General features: G+C 40.6%; 1 protein-coding gene across 3 annotated transcripts in view; it reads right to left on the bottom strand.

The window, feature by feature from the left end:
- Positions 1-205: 205 nt before the first annotated feature.
- Positions 206-17153, bottom strand: part of TENM1 (teneurin transmembrane protein 1) — a 346769-nt gene continuing 329821 nt past the window's right edge. For all 3 annotated transcript variants that reach the window (XM_052813749.1, XM_052813752.1, XM_052813750.1), the window contains 5 exons: positions 10815-11111; positions 6290-6677; positions 4391-5611; positions 3771-3913; positions 206-2301 (listed from right to left, as the gene is read on the bottom strand). In XM_052813749.1, coding sequence (XP_052669709.1) covers positions 1543-2301; positions 3771-3913; positions 4391-5611; positions 6290-6677; positions 10815-11111 — 2808 coding nt within the window. In that variant the 3' untranslated portion in view covers positions 206-1542. The remainder of the gene's footprint in view (positions 2302-3770; positions 3914-4390; positions 5612-6289; positions 6678-10814; positions 11112-17153) is intronic.

The raw sequence follows: 17153 nt of genomic DNA, 5'->3' as shown, positions 1-17153 counted from the left end.
GAAATTGTTTCAATATATTTACTATGTCTGTTTTGAAAGAAATGTGCAATAACATCACTGTTACGGATACACAGGCTCTATAACAAGACTTCTAGCTCCCTCTGAAAGTCAGTAAAGGAAATCTGCTTACCCGTCCCCCCCTCCCCGTGTGCCCTCCCCACCTCCTGATAATCAGGTCCTTTAAAAATGACAAGCTGAAAGAAGGATCACCTACTCTGCTATGAAATAACTGTGCCAGCAGCACATGATACCTTGGGAAATAAAAATTTCTGTCCATGCAATATAATGCTTTTCTATGTGCTCTAGATATTGAGCTGAAAAGTGAAGAGTCATCCCCAAAATGTTCTACGTTTATCAACATATTTACTATCCACACTTAGGTTCATCAACTCCCAACCCACCAATCTTCTTCAGACTCGAACAAATGAGTAATACGACAGGATTATTAATTTGAGATGAAAAGAACGCGATGCCTAAACCCAACAACACTGCAATTTCCAAACGATCTGTGCAAAGACGAGTCCTGGCCCCACGATTACAGGCAGGACCGATCCTGCATGGCTTGCTGTTACGGCACCGTGTGGGCCCTCCCAGCCGGGTAACGAGGGTCGTCCCAAAAGCACTGAGTTAAAGCCCAGTCTGGAGCACACTGATGTCAGCGGAGAGACTCCGGTTGTCTGCAGTGCTCCCAAAGCCCTCCTTTGGCCACCCCCGACGCCCGGCTGAAGCCCAGCAGCACGGTGCCACCCTGCGCCCCTCCGCCGGGAAGATCGGCAGCTCTACCCGTGCTGCCGGACTCCAGCATAACCCAGTGCCGAGGGAAACCTTGGCAGAGAGGCCCCTCCATGCAAAAGTAGACGCAACGTAGCGTTCATCACTGAGGGGCTGAGAGGTGGCTACGGCCGAGCAAAGCTAAAGGCAATACGGGACAGCCTTTTACGTACTGTATCCAACCCAAGTCGGGTTTCCCAGGTTAGAAAATCCCTTAGATCATAGCTGTGAGGAATGACATGTGCGGGGTTGGTGAGCAACTATGAAGTTTCCATACACAGTCTGGTTTCTGTATGCAATCCCTTAAATTTACGGGAGATCTCACTGGGATAAAAACTATCCAGTAAATATGGGTTGCAGAATTAGGCTCTGCAACCTTTTAAATAATTGGTGAATTATTAAATCAACAACAACAAAAAAGTCGTGTTTCTTTAGAAGAAGGCAGAGCACGCTGCGCTCTCCCCTACCCCGCATGTGCGGTGTCACCCCGGGCACCTCGCGCGCAGGTCGCGCTGCTCAGCTGTCAGGACTCTGCTTCTGAAATTTTTGAATACTGCCACACAAGAACTAAAAATCGTCACTGTCATCTCTCAAAGAGTTAAACGAACAATATTAAAATACCATCTTCTGTCACATTTAAAGGCAGTTGGATATGTTTTTTCCTCTATATTTATATATACAGAGTTCTGATCTAGAAAAACCAATACAATAAACCATTTTACGTTTAAAAACAGGCAGTCTTTGGTGACGCAAAGGCAGAGATTTTCTTTGTTACCTTCTGCCTATTTCACTCTGTCTCATAAAGTGAATATTATTGGCACTGTCAGAAAGTTCCAGATACTGCTCCACAGATAAAACAAAATATCCATCGTAGCCTTGTACCCGCCCAGTGCTTAAAAGCTGCTGTTTCTCTCCATCTGTCCATGCCCTAATACCTTCTTCCCCTTCCTGCAGCCGTCTCTGCTCCTTAGTCCAGGCCTGAGCCACGGCTCTCTGCCTGGCTATCTCTAAGACATGGTTCTTTTCTTCTTCCACCGTTGTTCCATACCGAACGTTAAAGCACAGCGCGCCGTGCTGGAGCTGGATGTCAGCAAAGCGTCTAGTCCTCCCATTGATCACAGAAGTCATCTGCGACACTGTGACGTTGACGCCATTCTCCAAGATGCGTCGTCCTCCGGTGTTGCCGATTAGGGCCAAATCTTCTTCCAAAGACCCCAGCTTGATGAAGTAATGCGTGTCTCGGCCCTCTATGGTGAAATGCAAGTTCTCCAGATAGTGAGCGTTGTTGAGGATGGCAGCAATGCGCCGGCTGTCCTCGTTAGCCACACCTATAATGTCAGCTGTCACTATACCATCCTTTATAGCGAATTTGATGCCTTTGCCGAATACTGAAGGAATAGCTGCAAATCTCGGTTGTTTCACTCCCTCATAGCACTTGCCATCACTATACCTGGGTGTCATAGGAAGTTGATCCAAGGATATAAAGTTTCGGAGTTGCTTTTGTAGCTCACACTGAATACCAAGAATAGTCTGGAAAATAAAACAGCAATAAAGTTTGCAGGTGAAGCACCCTGCAGTTCATTATAGTGTCTCACAGACCCTACTAATCTCTTAATTGCTTGCAATGGATCTTCAATTTGTTTGGAAAACATTGTGCACATCTACAGAGCCTGGGTATACGCACAGGCTTTCTAATCGCCTAAGGTATTGCTTTCTGTCTCTTGGACTCTTTTGTTTCTAGAAAACAAATGGAAAATGTGTTTATCACAAATCCTATTTTCGTATTTATTCTTCCTTTTTTTTCTTCCTACCCTCTTGAATTGTTACTGTAATGGCTGGTCTTTAGACTCTTAGGTATGGGAAAGCTGAACTCAAAGCTGTGCTCTTTCACATGATTCTATGCTTAGTCTCTGTGCGTCTAATTATGTCTTCTGTAAAACAGCAGTAACAGTTTTTATAACCCATTCTTTAAGGAAAGCAGGCTGTGAAGGTCTCAAGACACTAGAACAATAGGAACCACGCAAGTACATCAGATCTGTAGATCTTGCTCCCCAATGAGGCTAAAAAAGTAATCTCATTCCAACCATCTACTTGTCTTTTAACACTATACCTATCACTACACTTTTCCTGTGCCTTTTTAATATCTTCTTTAATTTCTCAGTGACAATTTAACATGGACATGCTCCTACATCTGGAATGAACTCTGACCCTCCAGCCCTGTGCACTTTGTGCAGTCATTGTGCATGGGAAAAGAAGTGTGTTAAGTGCTAGGAATGTAAATTCACAACACTTCATACTTCCTTTTCCTGACTACATTAGAGAAAAGGCACCTTCCCTCTCTCATCTTTGCAAAATCATAGTTCTTTGTTAACAGATGCTTGTATGGTCAAATGCAAAACGTGAACGCCTGCTCAGAACATCGGTAGTCAGTCCTGTTGCAGTTACATTGATTGCTAGAACCTGATAGGTGCTGTGTGGCTCTTCTTTACTGAAAATAAGCCCCGGAGCAAGGTTGAATTTTACAGACCCCTGTACAAATCCATAGCAACATTTCTGTTTTCCTGCCATAATTATGCAGAGGTACAGACATGTAAAGCTGTTTATCCCCTCAGTGATTTTGCATCTCTTGTGGCATCTTTGCTAACAAAGATGAAAATCTGTTGGTTTAATTTTTTAATTCCACAAAATTTTTGTAGCTTTTTCAATTTTCACACAAACACTTTTACCCTTTTGCCTATCCTGCCCCTTAAATTTGGATTGTTTCTTTGTAAACATCTGCAAAGTTCCTTCGCTGTGTTGCTAAAAGCTTCTCCTTAAAAACTCTCCTCCACTCTGATGCCGGTACATAATTGACAATATTGAAGTTTCTAGCATTGTTATACTATTTGCTTGCCTATTATGTTGAAAGACAGAGTCACATTGTTTCCCTGGTGTCCAGTATTTTCTAATAAAATTCCTTAATTTAGTATGAGAAGCAGCTGAACAGAGTTTTTGCTAACCTTTCCAGGGTCCCACTCTTGGGTTTTTGTTTGAAGCTGTAGAAGTTCGTATGTTGTCTCCAAAGCTTCTATCTCTGGTTTCGGGAATCCAGGTAGTACGTTGTGCAACTGGAAACCAAACAGCTCTAGCCAACTTCCAATGTCTACAAAACAAGGAAAGGATGCTGGCAATAAGGCACATAAATCCTAGAAAAAGTGAGGGTAGTCTGCAGAAATCCCAGCTATGCAGAAATAATGATTTCACATCAATTTATGTTTTCAGTACTGGTTACAGCATTTATTGTAGCAAACAAATTATTTGATTACAAAGCACAGCTATACTCAAATCAATAGTGTACCTTCTATCTATTTATAATGGAAAAAATTCAAATTAAGCTGCCTCCATTCTTCCCCTAATTTTAGCACTTAGAAAAGCAGCAGACACAACTATTAATTATCTTCTTGGTTACCATAAAGGCTATAGGAAACAGATCAAGCTCAGTAGGATGTTATCTATTAAAGAAATGACTTTAATATATGTAAATTAGAGCCAAATAGTAACTTTGGATGTATGCAAGTCTTGAATCCATACCAGAATCTGATAAAAAATTGTATTTTCATGAGAAACATGTTACTTTTACCTGTTGTATACTTAGCAACGTCTTGGATTCTGCCAACTGGGTAATTATTTTCAAATGAGTAGAGATTAAATGGTTGTGGGACAGCATTCAGGTGTTTCCATATATGATGATTTGGTGTTGTCCACCGACCAGCAATGACGTCATAGTCCCGCTGACCCAGATGAACTAATTTAGTAAGAGAATCATAGAGCCCTCCATGAAAACCAATGATAACCTCAAAATCTGGATTAGTGTCCTGGTAGATCTCTCCATATGGGGTGTACAAAATCTCTTTTATGACTTGGCCCCGACTGCTAAATACAGCTAGAGGAGTTCCAGTGTTATCACAAGCGACATAATACTCTTCTCCACTGCTTAATTCCATCGCAATGAGATGACCTTGAAGATCATAATATAGGGATGTTATTTCCGAGCTAGTATGATTGTACAAGTGAGTAACTCTTATTGGGTTGGAGAGATCAGCGTAGAAGAACTGTAAGTGTTGTCCTAGGCTTGATTTGCTTGCAACTCGTCTTCCAAGACCATCGTAACAGTATTGCACACTCCAGCCAGACACTTTGTTGTATGCTTTGTTCAGCAGACCGTTAGAGTTGTACTCAAAGATCTCATTGCCTCTTTGCCTGAGAAACCCATCTTCGTCCATTTTATATTGAATTTCTCCAAGTCTGGTAATGCGATCTCTCAGATCGTATCTCAGAGGAGTGAGGCGTGCACTGTTTCCGTGGCTCAGCAAGTTGATGTTGCCATTAAGGTCATAGCTGTAGCGCCACTGGGTTTTATCATTCACAGACACGGTCTGAAGTTGACCATCAGCATCATACTCGTAAAAATATCTCGTTATATTGGCATCTACACCTACGCGTATATCACAGATCACCATACGACCCATATTATCATACTGGATGGTCATCCAGTAAGCGATAGACTTGAGAATTTCATACTGTACTTCAATCACCTGACCATTAGCACTAAAAATTTTGGTATGCTTCATCACAGTGGTGGTTATAACTTGGTTTAAATCATAATTAATTACACTGAATTTTCCAAATTGTTCAGTCCTGCCAGAAACATCGACGTAACGGTACAGATCTATGGGAAGAGGCGTCTCGTTTATCATGGCCTGCATGCTCGTGACACGGAAGTTGTTATAGCTGTAGTCAAATCTGGCGTTTACAAGCCCTTCTTCACTAAACCTGAAGATCTGGCGACCAATAAGCGGACCTGTCCAAAACGAATAGGCGAAAAAGGAAAAGCAAGAAAAATAATGAATTACGTCACAGTATACTTACCCTACAGATCTAGCACAAACAGGCGGTGAACTCATATATACCCTTAAGCCTTATTGCTACTTGACTCTCTCAGAAAATACCATTAACTAAGAATATGTTAGATTATTCTCTCACAAACCTTTATTAATGCTTGCTCTACAAAAATATCTATATTTTATTAACATTTGTTTAAATGAATGCTATTTTATTCATAATTATGATTTCTATTTGCTTACAAGATAATTCTAAACTAAATTTATTTTACATGGTGATTTCCCTCCTCATATAAACAGTCCTTTTGAATTTATGTTATATTATGGTATAAACGGGAAACTTGGAAATACAAACAATAAAACAACTTGATTTAGTATTTAGCAAATATCCACACAGTGGAATAAAAACAATCAAACATTATAAGAGCTATTCCATACCAAGCAATAAAAAGAAAACTGTATTTCAAATGGGACAGCTATATATGCCTACGGACACAGACGTAGAGATACACACATACATTTTTCTACTGAAACATAAAATATAAGAACTTGTAGACATAAAAATAATGGAAATTCATGCCAGGTGAGCGCAGGATCAGGGCCAAAAACTTTAGCAAAAAGTGGACAGTTACACAAACCTGTTTGCCTGTATCTGATGGTACAGATGAACCCATCGTGCATTAAATGTATTGTTTTAATAACCCCAGAAGATTCCTCGTAGGTGAACGTCACTTGAGTAGTATCATAAAGAATCTCGGAAAGTCGGGACTGTTTGGTGTATTTGTAAAGGACTCTGCGTCCTGTCCCGGGATATAATGTTTGCAGAAGCCGTCCGTCTCTGGTGACGTCCTGTATGAAAGCCGCGTTGCTGTCCGGAGGGGTGTAGATGTTGCGGTAGTACCCGACGGACAGCATGGTTTGCAAGGCATGGCGCACCATGCTCGGCATGGTGACCGAGAGCAGGTAGTCGGACTGGTCGTACTCGAAGATGTAGCGGCGCTGGCTGTGCAACAGGAGCATCACGGACTGCAATCAAACAGGAAGGACAGTGTAAGTGGCTGATCAAGCAAATGATTATTCGTCTAGTGAGTGCCTGAAGGTGAAGGAAATGGTGAAACAACCACCCACTCTTGTTGTTTGCTCTTACTGTCTGTACAATTCCAAGTGAAGCTTTCAGCTCCAGGAGACCTGGCCAGCAAGGTGGTATAAAACAGGAGGAGAATAATAATAAGTCTAGAGGTAAGGACCTCCAAACTGGAAGGCAGATGTGGCTCTCAGTAGCATTTCAGCCTCATGCTGACTTGCTATGTTGCTTTGAAATATTTAGGTCATCCTCCCAGGAAGCAAAAACAGAGGGAGCCTCTTCCTCACACACAGGCAGAGCATCTGCACCAGCAGATGTTTCTAGGGGAGGTGGAAAGGGGAAGCTTTCAGTGGTGTGTGCAAGGTGTTTAGCTTTTATTTGCGCTCTGCCTATCTCTAGCACAGACCTACCCCTTTTTCTGTACGTCTTCTATTAAATGCCCATTGCCCCAGAGGTCACAGTATCTCCGTGCTTACAGGTGGATGAAAGTAGTCTGCAGGTTCTTTGGTGTGACTATGTCTATCTCTGGTTCTTGATGTTTACAAAGAAAACTATTTCTACACAGGTACTTGATATTTGCCCTGTGTTGGTTAATTGTGGCTGGTCAACGAAATCTGGTTTGTTTGTTTGGCAGATGAATGTGCAAGCATGGCAGACATTCTTCTGTGCAAATTTAAAGTTTGGGTTCTGTCAACTTTTTCACCAGTCACGTGCAAAGTCACAGTGTCACAGAGTACCAGCCCACTGGTGAACAGGCACCGTTGAAAACAAGCATAATGAAAACACAGAGTGAAAATGTATGGGGGAACTTTGTAGCCTTCCCCGAGCTCCAGCAAGTGGCCTGGCTGGACCAGAGCACTGCACATCTTTGCCACACTGTCTGAGCTGAGACGGAGCGCTGACACTGCACCGTTCTTAGCTCACAGCCCAAACCTACCAGGCACATAAGCAAATTTGTCCGGCTTCTGCATGATTGGGATGTCATGCAAAACAATGCGTTATGAAGAACAGTGTGGCTGCTTTTTCGTAGAGCATTGGGGAAAGAAATCAGAAAAAAAGGCTTTTTTTTCCTCTGAGCTCAAAAATCTTCTCTGGGAAGAAAACACTGAGAGCTTAGCCTTGCAATGTGTTAAGTAACATTGGCCCTAAGCCACTTTGCTCTGACAAATAACCCAAGTGCTTATTCAAAGGACCAAAGATAGGCTAAGCCTTGGCCATCCTCTCTGCACCCCCGGCCCCCTGCCCTCCCAAGATGTATTTCTTCCTGCCCTTGGTGAAAGACATCTGTCACCTGTACACAAGCCAGCCAGCACCAACATATGCCACTCGCGAGTTACCCTCTGCCAACTGGTGACGACAGACCTTTACACCGAGCTTTCTCTGATCGCTTTATTGCCGGTCTGCCAAGCATTTCTAACACGCGCAGTGTTTATTTTGTTTTCACCTTCAGTCAAGAGTCCCCAATCTGCAGTAAACCACTGGCTGAACTCTCTCTTCGCACTGATGTGACGCCTCTCTCTATATACTGCTCCCGGGCCTGTTTTTAAGCTGTCTGCCATTGACAGAGTATGAATAACAAGATCAGAAACATCTCTAATATAACTTTAGTGCCCCTGTGTGCCATTTCTACAGCATTTTGTGGCTTTTCCACTTTTGTCTGGGATAGTAAAAGGTTAGACAGTACAAGGGTTTGAGACTTAGTATCCTCTCTAGCCTATTAGAGTATACCATAAAGAGAAAAAAAATTAATTCCCAATTCATCCTAATAATATTACAATAGATTTTTCAACTCTTTGCACAAATTGGGTTCTAATTGTTTTAAAGGATTTCAGACGGTAGCTCATAAACATCCCCAAAGCTGTCATTTTATAAAAGCAACCAGAGCCTGGTCAACCACGTAATGATTGATGCCACATGGTATATCGAGACAAATAGCCAGTGGCAATTACTTGGAGCTCTACTGGGAATACACAGAAATGCTGAGCTTCACCACTAGATGTCATTTCTGTCCAACATACACATGCAGCCACTCATCTATTTTGTCTGGCGGTAAACGGCAGGATTTTGGAAGCAAGCTTGGAGTATTCAGGAGATTTTATAACACCATTAACTAATTGAGGAAAGTGACCAAAACAAGAGGAACTGAATCTCATCAGTAAAAATTATTTACAGTGCTACTATCATAGTGCTTTTTAAAACCTAAATTATTGGGGCTAGTTTTGGAACGGGTAGAGATTTTTGAAGATGTACAATTAACTCAAGTGCTAAAAAATGAAAAATTAAATAATTATGAATTGGAAGCAAACTATATAATTGATTTTTTGATAAAAGGAATCATTGGGTCTTACGAGGTTTCAGACAACCTTTAGCAATCATTATATAATTAACACAATGAGTTATTGACTTTAATGGAGCCACAAAATGATATCTCAATGTCTAATTTTGACAGGGAATTCATCTTTTTTTGGCACAAGGAACAAACAGTGATGAAAGTACATTAAATAGCTGGAAGATTATGTCCATAGTGTGTATGACTTTCAATAATTTTAATGACAAGTAGCAGCAAAACCCAAGCCTGCTGCTACCTGATTCAGTAATCTTTTGCCATTTGCTTCTACAAGATCAGGATTTGGCCACTTGCGCAGAATTCCAGAATAACAGTTTGAAGTTATATGACTTTATTTATAAGCTTGTCATAAACTAAGAACAGACAAAGTGGTTTAGAAAGATAAGAAGCATACATCTTTCCAAAATTATGGTCCATTAGGCCCAAAGAAAAAAGGAAAGATTCCTCCAAAAGGCATATTGCCCAATATTTGAAAGCTGTACTAAACGCCTGTTTACTTGCAATTTGCAGAAGAGCATACAGACAAAAGAAGCCCTGACAAATTTATCGGAACCAGACTTCTGAAGCTTCTAGGGTTTGCCAATCTTGTTAACACATGCAAGAACCATACTGCATGCAGACAAGGAAAGAATCACATTTTTATGCATTCTCCCGTCTAAATAATTTTTTTCTCTGGGTTAAGTTCAAGTTTTTTGAAGATCAGGCTTAAATACATTCAAAATAAGTACAGAAAAGTTTATCTTAAAAGTATACACTTGGAACTTTTAAATATATAACTTCAAAGTGATTGGATTTCCTGCGTGTAATACCCCCTATCAGTTTTACCTCACCTGCCCCCTCCTAGCCTCTCCCTGTGGTTAACAGGTTCAGAGAAAATGTTCTGCAAACTCAGGGTATATTGGATAGTCCAAGATGTTGCTATTTAAAAAAAAAAGTTTAAAAGGACACTGTTTCAATACCATTTCACAGTAAGTTCCGAAAGCTTTAAAAATACAGATTGGCTTTTTGGTTTTGAAAGACAAGATGATACCAAATGAGGTGCTTCTACAGGTGAAGGAGATGCTGTTCTTCCTTAGTCTGTACAACACCTATTCCCCTATCTTGTGACCATTACTTATAGACATAAATGAAAATTACAATACTCAGGCAATTTAGACATGAAGTCACTATAAAAGCAGAGCAATAACTCATTTCATATTAATATTTTCCCCCTCAAATAGCCCTCATAAATACTGAAGCAATCTTTCTCCTCACAGGAGCAATCCCTTTTTTATAGTGCAGCACTGAGTAGGTGCAAGCTTGTACTCACTGCCTCGTAATTTTGGCTTAAAAGAACCATGTTTGTGGGGAGGGAACAGTTCCTTCTCAGTGACTGTTATACTTTTGACTATGTTATACGAAGTGGCAACATGTTTTTCACCAGTGAGAGTGTCCTTTGTTCACTTGAACTTGGACTGGGACCAAGAAGTCATTTCTACTTACCAATTAAATAAATCTGAGGTACTAATAGCTTCCTTCAGAACTAAAGTATGGCAGGTTTGAACTGGTGACATGTAGGTCTAAGCATGTCCAGAGACATTTTTATCTGGTTATGTAATTGTATAAATTTTCTGTTTAAAAAGTCTTAAACACTCTTGCAAAAGATAGCATTACAACATAGTTCACAATATAATATCTATATCAAAACAAATATTTTGCCTTGGTACAACAATCTACTTTTGAAATGATTTACCTTTTCTAAATACGTGTAACTCCATATTTTACCATCTGCCCATGTTCTGGAAATTATGTTCCCACTTGGATCATACTCCATTTTCTCAGTCCAGGTTCCTCTTTGGATATAGGTGACTAATCCAGAATGGGAATAAGTGATATTGACCTCATTGTACTTGCTGATGGGCGACCATAAAATTGGGCGTCCTGTCTGGTCATACATAATCCGAAGAGTGAATTTTCGATGATCATCATAAATCTTTCCTGTTCTGGTTACATGATCGAAATCAATGGAGAGCAGGTTTCTGTTGTGGGCCTAAACACAAAGATACAGTAAGGTAAGAAAAAAAATGCATCTTAATTAGGCACCACACAAACATTTCTATGTCAGCTCTAATCAAAATGTGCACTGGTTTAACGTTATGATGGGGAATTTAGGCCTTGTGAAAAACAAGAAAATAGAAAAATATTCAGATGAGAAACAGGAGGACCAAGAAACAAAATGCTGCTTGCATTCAGTGTTACTATACTTTGCATTACAGGATGCTTCCTATTTCCATGTGCTAACCCACACCTCTGCTCTCACCTTCTCCTAAGTTTTTCCTCTTTCTTCTCAACTTTCATCTCTCAGTGGATGGACGTTTTGATTCCAGCCAAAGATGTGTAGTTAAGCCCACAAATTAACAAAGCCATCCTATCTCACATCCTCTCTCTTAAGCTCCGTTAATGTTGACAGGTCAGTTACTGCTCAGGGATAGCCCATGCCAGGTCGCACACTGGTGCCACAAAGGGAAGAGCTGTGCTTGCAGCTCCCGAAGACCCCGCTCACCGGCGTCCTCAAGCTTCTTCACAAAACCATCCCTCTCCCAGAGCTCGTGAAAACCAGGGGCAGCCGTGCCTGCTGCCAGCCATATTCCTTGTTGCAGCTTTCTCACCACATTTGGGACCCGCAGCATTTGTTAAATTCGCTGTGTCTGACAGACTAACAGTGACTGTGCTATGATCTGTTAACATTTATGGTCCAACGGGAAAATGCAGAGGGGCAGCCCAATTCTCAATCTGAAATCAAGTTCAAAGCCGAGCCAGATTCATGAAGACAAAATATATGTATCCAGCGCTTTTATCATCTACCTCCTTACATCATTCAGTCACTGGGCAATCACCATTAAACCCCATTTAAATCAGAGATATAATTTAGGGAACCATAAGACATTGTTCATTGACTTGTCTTTTTCAGATCAATGCTCAATGTGCTCGTATTAATCTACTGCATTTTATCCAATCGCTTGTATTAATCTATTCCAATTAATAAATTCCTTACAGCAGAGACGATGTCAGTGCAGGTGTTAGCACAGTGCACAGCACAGTGCTTGCTCTTGAGACCTGGAGGCATAGCCGTAAAGTAAATGGTTAAGAATACCTGTTTAATAATTCAAGCTGGGATCATATGGTGGTAGTGATTAGAAAGAACATTTTTTTCTTTACCCTTTCTGTTTTTAGATACAAAATAATTTGAAAAATCTAGAAGAAGCAGGTGTTCTTTCTTCAACTACCATTCCTGGGGTTTTATATACACACATGTCTAACTTTAATAGTGTTCATTTACAATAGCTGTAAAATACCTATATACCCCTGTAGACTGCTGTAACTACTACAATTTATGCTCTAATGATAGTTAAGGAGCCCAAGTAAAATGGGATGCTCAGTTCAACTATGTTTGCTTGTATACAGTCTGATGGATTAAGTGTATTACAATATATTTCTTGCAAACTTCTTGCAATTTCTGAAAACAAACCCTCTTGGTGGTAAAATAACTGAAAAGCAAGCAGGGGATATACTCTGGCTCATATTCATTTACCGTCTATGTACATATTTAATGTTCTTATTGCTATTATTATTATTATTATTGTAGAATGCAGTTAGGAGAAAGGGAAGTCTTGAATACAAATTGCTTGCAATCTACATTTCAGGGACGATACAACAAATAAGAGTGAAAACCAAACAGAGGCAGAATTAGCAGCAAAGTGGATAGCAGCAGTATTTGAAAGCTCACAGACTTAAGGTAAGGTTTGGGTGGATGCCATTACTTCCCTTATATTCCACATTTTATGTCTCATTTGTTTACTTTCTTAGATTTTAGTTAAATTTAACACCCCTCTGAAGGCAAGACAAGACGATACATGGGTAGGAGGCCTCATTTCAACGTTGTCACCAAAAAGCTGATTTCAAATCCCACTGGCTTTTTAAAGACGACTCCTCCAACGTACATACAATGTAGTATGGAGCCCCTGTGAGAGGCTGGAGCTCATGGGCTCTGTTACAAGCCAGGGAAAACTGGTTTCCTAAAGCAGTGTCAGGTCAGAAATTCAGCTGATGAAAATAGGGAGAAAATTCAGCTGACTTCAGTAATAATGTTAGTGCATAAAAAGATGTATTTATTATATATTTTTAAACATTCGTTGACTCTACTTCCATTAGGTTTATAGCCAGAAATTTTGCAGTGTAAATAATCACATAAATGTGCAGTCTCTTGACTTTCATTCTCAAACCTAAACTGTCTACAATATGTAAATCAGATGAGATGATTGTATTATTTCCTTGTCTGTGTTTTGATTTGAGTCAACGTAAGCTGATACACACTGGCAGAGGATTTGGTTCTATCATTAGAACTTGCTGTAAGACTGGTAAATAAAGGGACATCATTTGCTAAATGCGATAATAAACATAGCTGTCAAAGCCTGTAGCTGCAGGACTTTTGAATTGAGGCCAGTGAGTTATTTCCTTTTTTGTTATTGAAAAAAAAAAAAAAGGCAAAAATAAGTAAGACTGGCCAAGCATTCAATTTTCAATTTTGTAGATATTCAGTTATAAAACCTGGACTGCATCCAATGCCAAGTTCCTCTAAGTTATGCAAAAGACAGGAGGGAACAGAGCTGCATTCTAATCAGTATATTACTATGCATCATGCTCATTGGTTTTAACAACAGCCTTTGCTTCATTTTTAGAAGTCAATTAAAATAGCAGTTTAATTGATAAAAAAGAAGTCTTGCTAGATTAAGATTGATGTTAAAATGCCTGATTGTACATAGATTTATTATTAATATAAAATGCATACATCCCTACAGACTGTTTTATATACTTTCAGGAAGCACCAGGGCAGGCAGTTCTGCACTTAAAGGAAACCTGTGATTAATTCCTGTTTCCCACATTGATTTAGATACTGAGACAAAGTCAGATGTCTGTTCTAGCATTTCAGTTAACTAACTTACTCACTTCTGCTCTATTTCTAGAGCAGGGAATTCACACCATGCAAAAATCCCACTCTTTAAAACACAGGGTTTACAGCATTATTCAGAACGTGCGAACAGTGGCCTCTTTCCAAAACGGGAAACAACACTAATAGAGTGACATGCTTTCAAGATGGCTGCTAATGGCGATTAAGAATTAAAAAGGTTAGGACCAGGCAGAGAAGGAAAACTTTCTTCTTCTCAACTAGGTCATCCTGTATCTCATCCTCACTTACCTGCCTTCTAATTTATACCTCTTAGCACTCAAAGCCATTTGTTTCAATGGCAGTATCACGACTGATCTCTAAGTAACATCTTTAAACCTCATTTCTATGCTTTTTTTCTTTTTCTTCTCAGAAAACTCTTCCATTGTGCTGTTTTTTTTTCTTCAACTGAGGGCTCCTGCAAGTCTGTTCATTTCCATTGAGAACTGGTCCAATCCCCAGAGCTTTTCTTTACATATATTTTCAAAGTTCAGCATAGTTCTTTCTGCCCTACATTGCAAGCTTTCTAACACGCTTCCTATTGTGCCAGTCATGGCATATTAAGTGTTTAAAAACTTTCTTTTTAAAATACAACTCACTAGAAGTTTTCAGAAGGTCTCACCAGAACCTCATCCAGCATAACGGCTTCTAATGATGCTACTTTTTTTTTTTTTCTTTTTCCCAGCAGCACTCAAGCATCTGTCAATAGCAAGCCCTAAATCCCTTTCATTATTTGGCATTACTGCTTCAAACACATTATATGATGGTATTTTTGCTCCTGCTGTCCTGCATATTTCCTTTAATCACCCAGGCAAGATAGCTGTCTCTGGGTAAATCCTGCCGCTCCTTTGACTTCCTTGTCAACTGCACTGTTCCAGCTCCTTCCACCTCCACCGACTCCCCACTCCATCAGCATCCCACGCAAACTTCTCAGTGCTAAAGCTGAACTCCAGGACCCATATATTTCACCTATCCTCCAAAGTCCTTCTCATTGGCAGTAACAGCCTCGATAGTCCATTTGTTCCTTTCTCTTGTGTCTGTTTACGTGGTGTATCCTATGCGCAGAATATTTCTCCTCCTTCCCAGTATCAAATCCTCATTTAATGTGCTATCCCACCAGGTTCCCTCCAGCCTTGCCCTGACAGCCCTCAGACAGATGGTCCTAGAGCTCGCTACAGTCAAGGGAGGGGAAACTATTGTCATACAGGCAGCTGACTTGTCCTTCTGAGTAGGCAGGGGCAATCCATAAGCCCCCTTGATCTTGGGTAGGTATAAAAAGACACAATTTACAGTAATAACAATGCAATGGTCACTGCTGTGATGCTAGTGGATACTTTTGGAGGGACAGAGAATATAAGACAGCAGCACATCAAAGTCATTCTTACACTTCACCTTCACATTCCGTCCTCTCACTGGATGAAGGTGAAGGAGGAGAAGGAGGAGTACGCGAGTGGTTCTATGCGCCAACAGGCTGATCCAGAGGCAGGTCAATCAGCTGAGCTCCGGATAGCTTCAGTGTTGCAGTATTTCAATGAACATTTTATGCCTCCAGCCAGAACCCATTTAATCCTGACCAATTTGTGAATTTCCTCCCTTTTTTGGTATGCAATATTAAGGATCATGCAGAAGCAAGTGAAAATGAGTTAAAAAGAACCTGCAATCAATTTCAACAATAGAAAACATGAACTGTGTAATAGGAAAACTGTGCAGGGTGATGTACTTATATTAAATATAACTGTCATGAACAACTTGGCCCTGGCAATGTAAGCAGAAGAGATGACTGACTACATCCTTTCCATTTAAGATTTTATTACATAAGATCCTTAAAGAAAAATGCGCCATATCTAAGCACAAAATCACACAAAACCCAACTGAATGGGCAATGTGAGCCATGGAGGCCATAGTTTGGATCCTGCCATCTTAACACGTTTGCCACTGTAATAAATTCAGCTGCCTCTCTAGACAGGGCCATGAGGACTCACACTATGGCAGAGCAGCGGCAGCCAGAAGCTTCTCCTCAACTTGCAAGATCCTAATAAAGTAACTGTGACTGTCAAATCTGAAAGATGGCCTTTCAAACAGGTGTTTCACATGCAGTGGCCAGTCCATCCAAGTCTCGCACTTTTGATTGATCAGAGCAGTTGAAAACCAAACAGATGATACAGTTTCAAAAAATATATCATATCTCATAACCAAAAGACAATCCAGAGATTTTAATAACCATCTCTGTATTTTCAGAGCTAACAGATGTACCTTCGGAGACAATACCTATCCAGGAAGGTTGTAGTTAATAATGCAATATTTTTAAAGCCAAAATTCCCAGACGTACTACTGGTACAGGCATTTTAAAGAGTATTCATGTGAAAAACAGAACTGATTTTGTAAAAAACCTGTTCTGCAAGGTAGCAGTCTCTTTGAGCCTTAGTGTTACCTAATCAAATGCTGAATGTTGACCATCTGTCATTGTAATCTGCGAGCTCTCCTCACAGATAAAAATAAACCATGGAGGCAATGTTAAAGCAATTCTTTATTAGGGCCATAGTGCAACTCAGCCAGAGGGAGTGAGGGGGTTTGAGAGCGTGTGGTGGAGGGCAGAACACACAGCCTGTCTGGATACACAGGGAGGCTCTACATCACTCTGGCTTGCAGGAAACGCACTGGCCAGGACACCCAAGGTGAGCCCTGCGAGACCCTCTGCCCCAGGCAGAGGCTGGTACCTGTTATTTCCCCCAGAAGAAAGAGGGTCAATAGATCTGAGAGAGGCATTCTGTGGCTCCAACTCTGCTGCTGTGCCAGAGTAACTACGCATTGTCCTTTGCTCACAGCTTCTTCCAAAGCCATAATTAAGTTCTTCGTTGAAAAAGAAGTGGAAGAAAAAAAGTAATTATGTCTTGAGGTCAAGTCTCACAACCAAAATCAAACAGAGATCAAACATCTCTGTGACTGTCGGAGGAGTTTGGGTTTGAAATTCATGGCTGGGGCCCACCATTGATACAAACTTTCCATTGCTCTCCTTACAAAGTAGAACATTTCAACATGATTTTAGTTCAATGGCTTTCAAAGGGAACACTGCACTTTACACAAGAG

Source organism: Harpia harpyja, chromosome 18 (genome assembly GCF_026419915.1).
Source record: "Harpia harpyja isolate bHarHar1 chromosome 18, bHarHar1 primary haplotype, whole genome shotgun sequence".
Lineage (NCBI taxonomy): Eukaryota > Metazoa > Chordata > Aves > Accipitriformes > Accipitridae > Harpia > Harpia harpyja.
Note: the sequence above shows the minus strand (reverse complement) of the source record. Positions and strands in the feature narration are given on the sequence as shown.